The sequence below is a fragment of the Poecilia formosa genome, unplaced genomic scaffold, assembly GCF_000485575.1.
Source record: "Poecilia formosa unplaced genomic scaffold, Poecilia_formosa-5.1.2 Scaffold233, whole genome shotgun sequence".
Classification (NCBI taxonomy): domain Eukaryota; kingdom Metazoa; phylum Chordata; class Actinopteri; order Cyprinodontiformes; family Poeciliidae; genus Poecilia; species Poecilia formosa.
Window position 1 is genome coordinate 143,422 of NW_006800172.1, and position 7,295 is coordinate 150,716.

At 39.9% G+C, this 7,295-nt stretch overlaps 1 protein-coding gene across 1 annotated transcript; it reads right to left on the minus strand.

The window, feature by feature from the left end:
- Nucleotides 1–4,179: 4,179 nt before the first annotated feature.
- On the minus strand, nt 4,180–7,011 carry LOC103149667 (breast cancer metastasis-suppressor 1-like protein-A). Its single transcript, XM_007568939.2, has 9 exons — nt 6,728–7,011; nt 6,431–6,521; nt 5,960–6,087; nt 5,792–5,871; nt 5,586–5,682; nt 4,903–4,992; nt 4,745–4,809; nt 4,631–4,670; nt 4,180–4,508 (listed from the first exon to the last, which is right to left on the minus strand). Exons 1-9 carry the CDS (start codon nt 6,861–6,863, stop codon nt 4,351–4,353), a joined length of 885 nt encoding a protein of 294 aa, XP_007569001.1. The 5' UTR covers nt 6,864–7,011; the 3' UTR covers nt 4,180–4,350.
- Between the last annotated feature and the right edge of the window lie 284 nt (nt 7,012–7,295).

The following is a 7,295-nucleotide window of genomic DNA, read 5'->3' on the forward strand; positions in this document are numbered from 1 at the left end:
AAATGCTCAGCCTCCATTGTTGGGGAAACAACCACCGGAAACTTTGCCATGATTACAGGAGAGAAAAAAAAAAGAAATGTCGGATCTGGACCAACATTTTTTGGTGTTTGGGGATTTGACTGGTTTTCAAAGCTTCAAAAAGCATCAATGTGCTCACATTCTCTGGAATATTTACTACCCAACATAATAAACAAAATGTTTTTCTATGTATCATCAGTCTTATGATTGTGGTTTGAAAATGTATTGCTGAAACTTCCTCAAATTTTGTAACATCACCATGTGTGATTTTAAGTGAGAACAAGATAAACAACTAAGTTGAACGTAAATTATTGAAGGTTTTCAAAGTGTCTGACAAATGAGAATCTTAAAAAAAAGAATAGAAAAAAGGCTTGCAACTAAATTATTTTAGCAACTGATTAATCAATTATTTTGACAGTCGGATAACAATTCTACAGATTTTTAATTTAAGCATTTTTTAAACTATTAGAAATACATTAAAAGACACAACTAATACACAATAAGAACATAAACACCTTATTGCTTAAAATGCGACAAAATTTACATTCCTTTAGTAAATCTGAACTGAGTGAATTTTATCTTAAATGCAAAATGTATAAACTTTTTGTACAGTTTCGACTTAATTACTGTTATGAATATGAGGGGTTTTTTCAGCAGACCATTTCTTTAAGACTGAATACTCCAGTTAACAATTAATCGACGACTAAATTAGTTAACAATTGTTTCATTAAGTGATTAATCATTTTAGCCACTACAGGCTCGAATGACTTAAACCTGTTGTAATAAATCAAAAGTTTTCAAATATGAATCTTTTTCCTTCTGGTTCACAAGAATTTGCAACTTTGTGTTGGTCTATCCCACAAAACTTTGATTAAATGATAAATAATGAGACAAAATGTGGAAAAGGTGATAGTGTACGATTATTTTTGCGAGGAACATAAGCCTGTCTCATAGTGTATAATAAATCCATGAAGGCATGACTTTTGACATTTATGTTTAATTGCTGCATTGCTGATTTTATCTTCCTGGAGCCACATGTGACCATATTTGGACAGAGAGACAAGCTGAAGAACGATCCCTGAAATCCAACTGGACAACAGGGTGTTTATCTAAGGAGGAATGTCTGTGAGGAAGTGAATAGTTTTCAAAATGGCCGCATTACGTTTCTCCTGTTGTTTATCCAAGAGCTCAGATTTTCTCCCATGGATGCTCCAGACATGCCCTGGCTCTAGTCGGCGGGTTTTCTGCTGTTCATTTTCCACATGGATTCGCCTAATGCACATTTAATCACAGGTTGAGCACATATCGAAGTCTAAACAGCGCTCTCACAAGCACTTTTAGAGTTGTCGGCTGTCAATCTGAGCGGAACGGAGAGCTAAAGCGCCGCGTTTCAAACAGAAGGTTGCGAGAGGTTCTGTGGGAACGTGTTGATCTTACATAACTAGTTTCATGAATCCAAAGGAACATTTTACTGCAGTTTTATTTCACAGTTTGTGCTGTAAACTGTAGCAGTATTTCATCTAGCTCTGCTCCTTTACTGTGTGCATCAAACCATTCAGACATGATTAATCTACACGTTAATGACCATCTGAAAATGAAGCTACATTTTCCGCAGCATGAATGGAGTTTATTCTGGCTGGGTATCTTGGAAATGAAGGATCTCTGCTGTTTATGTTTAGAAAAACAATAAGCTTCCCTAAAGAGAGAATGAAATGTAAAAACTTTGCAATAATTTGGTCCTGAGTTTACGATATGTGTAAAAACCTGGTTTATGGAGACTGCATCGTGACGCTGCTTCCTCTGAATATAGATAGTGACAGTTCCTGAGAGGAAGACGAGCAAAAAATAAAAATGTCTTATAGCTTCTTTTATTTTACATCCCAGTTGGCTACAGTCAATGCTAATGTTTCAAAATAAAAATAAAGGTACCCGACCACAAATGAGCTAACCAGAGCATCCTGGCTATTTAGGATCCTCATTGTTTATTCAGTTCCTCCAGGATTTTACAAATGTTTTTGTGATTTTCTTTTTTTTTTTGCAATCAAAATCACTGATTTTGTTTTGCTTCTTCATAAATAATAAGCTTTCCTTATTAAACTCCTTCCAAAATCTACATGTAGGAGAAAAAAAATGAGAAAAACTAAGAAGCAGATAGACTGGACACAGAAACATTTTTATTCTTCAAAGAACTGAAATAACTCGATCACGGACTATAACTTGATATCAACTAAGTCTGTGGCAGCAGAAGAAAGAAATACTGACATCTGCAGGTGCGAGTTAGCATAACTTTAACCCAACATTTTTGGCCATTTTGTGTAAAAATTGCAATGAATTCATAATTGTTCACCAACACAAAAAATGCCGGGAACTGTTGATTTTTGCATGAATTTCTGGAGGGACTATTTATTGATTTCTCATGTTTTGCGTTCTGATCAAATATAATGTTTACCCACATTTTGCAAATGTGGGTAAACAATGTTTTGATATTCCACTGTTGAAAAACCACAATTTCGCAGTTGTGGTGCTTTCAACAAATAATGTTATTTAAAAAATAAAAAAAAATCATGCATGAGTAAGTTTGTTTACACAATAAGTTGTTAAAAAAAAACTTGGCACACCTTCATCCTCCTATCACTTCCTGTTATGGTCTTCGTTGGTTCTGCCAGTAGTAACATCTGTTTGTTGCTAAAGTGACTCATGTGATGTGAAAAAGTATTTCCATTGAGGTTTTTCAAAACACACCGATTATCTTAAAGCCAAAAACAAATCACCTCATCTTAGAGAAAAAACATCTCATCAAAGAAACGTGAGTTTTTTTTAAAAATTGCTGTGTTTCCATTAAGCAAATTTATTTAATTCCAATTGACGTCAGTCCCGCCCCCTTTGGAAGTAGAACTGTCCTCCGACAACCCAACTGTTGCTATGGCAGATGTAACGGACCTCAATGAGTAATCTGAGACATTTTTTGAGTCATTTGTGCCTTATAAACAAACACTGAGGCAAAGATGGCAGGCAAGTAAATTCTCTAATTAGTCCAAATCAGGTCTATAAGGTTATTAGCGGGAAATAACGGAGAAGTCAACGATGAAGCCCAAGAAGGGAAAAAAAAAGTCTGATTGGATGTGAGTGTGAACGCTGTTGGACGTACTTTGCACGTACAAAATGGGTGAATAATGACTTAAATAATACCGGCTTGTGAAACATCTAAACATCAGGAAGATGTTTAGAAATGAACAGTAGCATCGAATGATGTTTAAATGCCAATATAGCAGTTAGTGCAGTCTGTTTTCATGCTGCCAGAGCTACCGTTGGAATCTACACGCATAAAATCCAGCATAACTACCTTCACTTATTAATCTGGAAATGATTAGATGTTTAGCATCGCTTTAATTTAACTGAATTGTGTTTATTTGACGCTTAGCCGTCAGTCTTGCGTCGTTAGCACTGAGCCGTCAGCCTCGAGTCGTTAGCAGGGAGCTATCAGTAAGTGGTGGTATGTCAAAAAATGGGATGTTTATCACCAGTTACCTTCGCGGTGCCGACTAACGTGGTAGTTCCCGTCCATCAGTTTCATTCAACTGGACGTGGGCTGGGCTGCAATCCACAATCCATTTCTTGCATTATTCCAGACTCCTTTTTGGTTTTGGAAATGTAATAAATTGTATTCTACCCTCTACACGTTCTAGGTAACGGCTGTGGGGATTGCATATTTCCCACTGACAATTTAGACCGTGATTATCCATTATTCTCCTCAAAATCTCTCTGACTGCAGCGTGTTTTCTATGATAGATACTGTGAATATTGTTGGAGTACTGTACTTGGAACACTGATTGGTCAGTTGCTGACAAAAGCCCTGGAATGATTGGGGGAGGACTGCTCTACGTCAGCATGGGGGCGAAGCCGGCGTCATGTCAATTATATTGTATTGTCAATGGAAACTCATCGAGTGACGTCTTTTGTCTATTTTCCATGGAATTAGCAGCTCCTCATTCACCTGCTTCATCTCCTCTACTGTAGGAACTCTTGGCATGAAAAGTTGAATCCCTACAATCACAGATGAAACATGTGAACCGTGGTTTTTGCACCCTACGGTTAGCCGTCTTGAATAATAAGCAAGCGCCTGGTGAATAAGTCTCACCTTTTCTACTGCAGCTATACTTCTGTCTCTGACTTTCAATCACATATAGGAGAAGAACAAAGGTTGCTTTGGTTTAATGATTGGGAGGAGGATCAATATATATCGGCATGTGGCTAATACAAGACGACAGGCAGTATTCTGACCTCAGGTCAATCAGAAAATCCCCAAATTTTGTCGTTTTAGTTATTTTTTGCTCACCAACTCAACACTTCCCCATCGTACCTGGTTGGAAACTCGTCCTTCCTGTTGATGCAGATGGTCTGTCCCCTGCAGTACCACTGGTTGTCGTAGAAAAGCCGACCTTCCTCGGAGCGCGCCACATGGTGATGTCTGTCCGGTTTCACTGCAGGGACTTTCCAGTGAAACAAAAAGGAAAAAAACAAAAGTACAAAGCACTGAGTGAAGCCTTCCAGCGTTAAGCTTGGGTCGATGTCTGCGCTCTGCCAGGTATTGACTGAAACCAAAGACTCTTACCATCCACTTTCACCCGATGAGGCGCCAAGGACGCCATCGCCTTTGAGGGAGGAAGAAAGGAAGAGATCAGAAAGCCTTCACGCCTGTGATGTTTGTCCACTTTTAGGATCTTACCTTTCTTATGGCTGTCCAGTCTTCAAGAATATCCAGGTCTTGCAGCATGTAAACAATATAAGGCCGTAGAAACAGCTAAAGCTAAGGAAAAAGCTACGGTCTTCACATGAGACGTATTGAGAGGAGCGCAATGAGCAAAGAGAAAGATGAAAGGATATCAGAAACGACGACAGGCTTCTTCTTCTTGACAGGACAGAAGGGATCTTTTTTCTTGTTTTTCCGAGCCTGCAGTCCATCATTCCATAACTCTGGAGGGCAAAGAGGAAAGATAAAACAACTTTATGACTAGAACCAGAGAAGTTTGCCACCAAGGCAGAGAAAGGACAGTTCCCATTCTCTACTTCTCTATTTTAAATTGGTCAAGGTTTCCTAGGAACCTTTGTTTTCCTGGGATATTAATTAGATGCGACACAGAGGTCCAACTCTTATCGACGAAAACCAACATTGATCTTTCCACCCTGCACAGCGAGGAGGATGGTAAGACACGTGGAACTGGACGTCCAAAGCTCAAATACATGTGAAGTTTGCTAAACTGTGAGGAGGAAAGGCACTAACTGAATTAGCATCAATATAAAGACTTTTTTTCTGTCAGGGAACTTTCCTGACCTGGACCAGTCGTCTGAAATGTTTCGCAAATTTTTCAAATTTGACGAGACTCAATGGTATTGGAAGCACAGAACCTTAATATTGGCTTAAAACACTATGACAGAATATCACACATTTGTATCTACAAGTAAATAAAATATTTTCTGAAATATAATTTGTTGGATTGCTGCATTTTTCCCCAATTTAAAATAAATGTACATAAAGTACAACTATTCTGGTGGTGGTTTGTTATTACCTGAGGTAATGTCAATACTGTGCCTGTCCTCCTCCAGTCTTCGTATCTTCTCCTCCAGCTCGCTCTGCACCGTGTCAAAAAGCAGCAGCTTCTCACTCTGCAAAAACACAAAAAGGTCAAAACTTTGACTATTTCTTCAAAACATGCCTCACAAAGCTGACAAATATGCACGTTTTCCAGCTTTCCAGCGCATTTTGATCTCTCACCTCCCAGTGCTGGCAAGCAGCTTGGATTTCGCACTCGTATTTGTTCTTCACCGACTCTAGGCACAAGTCTTTGTAGATCCCTTTAGAAATACAGCATGAATGCGGTTAGACTGTTTGAGGTTAGCAGCCGCTGAAGGTGGGAAAACCCCCCTCCTCATTTCGACTGACCGGCTACTTTGGTCCGGATCTGCATGTTCTCCTGCAGGTTGGCCAAAGGCTCCAGGTACTCCTGGGCGCAGCCGGCCATCACCTCCTGCAGCTTTATCTCCACCTGGCTGAGGCGCTCCTTGTACAGCCTGAGAGGCAGAAAACAGGCAGATTTATTATCAGTGCATGTTTTGTTTTGTATGCTACATCCACAAACTTTAGTGCAAGTGGCTGTGTTCATGTGCTGGATCAACAAAAGCTAGTGCATAATTGGAAGATAATTTACACTGCTCTCATATTTTTAACCACTAAAAATTAGAAACTTTAACACTAAAGGTTACTTTTAAAGACATTTACCTGCAAAGGACTAAGGAAAATAATTAAAATCCACACCACACCTTTCAGAATTGACTGTTTTCCTTCCATTTGACAGTAATAAAGAGGTGACAAACATCTTCAATTTGCTCTGACTATATACATGTAATAACTCACTGCTCCTTCAGGTCGGTGAACTGTTTTTCTAGTGTTGTCATCTCATCCAGACACTCCATCCTCCTCCTCTCACAGTCCTCATCATCCATTTCTGTGAACGTGAACGCATCACAAGTCTGACATCACCTCGCATCAACTGTTTTTCTCATTAACCCCCACCTACTCCTTAAATTACTGACTCCTACAAATCAAAGCTGGAAAAACATATTTTGTTTAACAACATATGCAAAAAAAATACCTATGTAATTTTAATTTTAATTTCGGTGTATATTGGTGGTTAGGGCCTGTTCGTCTTACCAGAGCTGTCTCCATCTTCAGACACGGACGAGCTAACTGTGTCCTCCTCGTCTGTGCTGCTGCCGTCTTGCTCCGGAAAGTCCACCTCCATTTCTTCGTGGTTGCTTTCTTTCTTCTCCCGTGAGTGGACCGGCATGGCAGCTATCAGAACAGCCGGGATTGACGGCGCGGCAAAGGCCGTACCTTTACGCTTAGCCCCCCTCCAGGAAAGAGGGGAAATGCTGCTCAGACTGCTAGCCGGTTAGCCAGCCTCGCTCTTCTGCATTCTCCCAGCTGGACACACTATCATGGCCACCGTCAACCAATCACAGCAGACTCTACATATGACAGCCAATCAGCTGCCGGCATTAGAAGTAAGATACGTCACCGGAGTGGTGGGGAGTTGTAGTTTTTATTCCTTTGTCCTGTAGAGCCAGGCACTAGAGTCTGAAAGGTTAACAGTTTGTGCACCCGCCAAAGCCGTTGTTAGCAAACACTTGAATATACGTATTTATGTTGTTGGACCCTGGATCATTTAGGGCTTGGCCAAGTCCTGTAATAGTTGGAAGTTTCAGACAATAGCGTCAAA

Coding starts and splice junctions, on each gene's coding strand:
- LOC103149667 (XM_007568939.2), bottom strand. CDS start 6,863: ATGCCGGTCCACTCACGGGAGAAGAAAGAAAGCAACCACGAAGAAATG. Junction 5,683..5,791: donor CTGCTTGCCAGCACTGGGAG/GTGAGAGATCAA, acceptor GTGTTTTTGCAG/AGTGAGAAGCTGCTGCTTTT. Junction 4,671..4,744: donor ACTGGACAGCCATAAGAAAG/GTAAGATCCTAA, acceptor CCTCCCTCAAAG/GCGATGGCGTCCTTGGCGCC.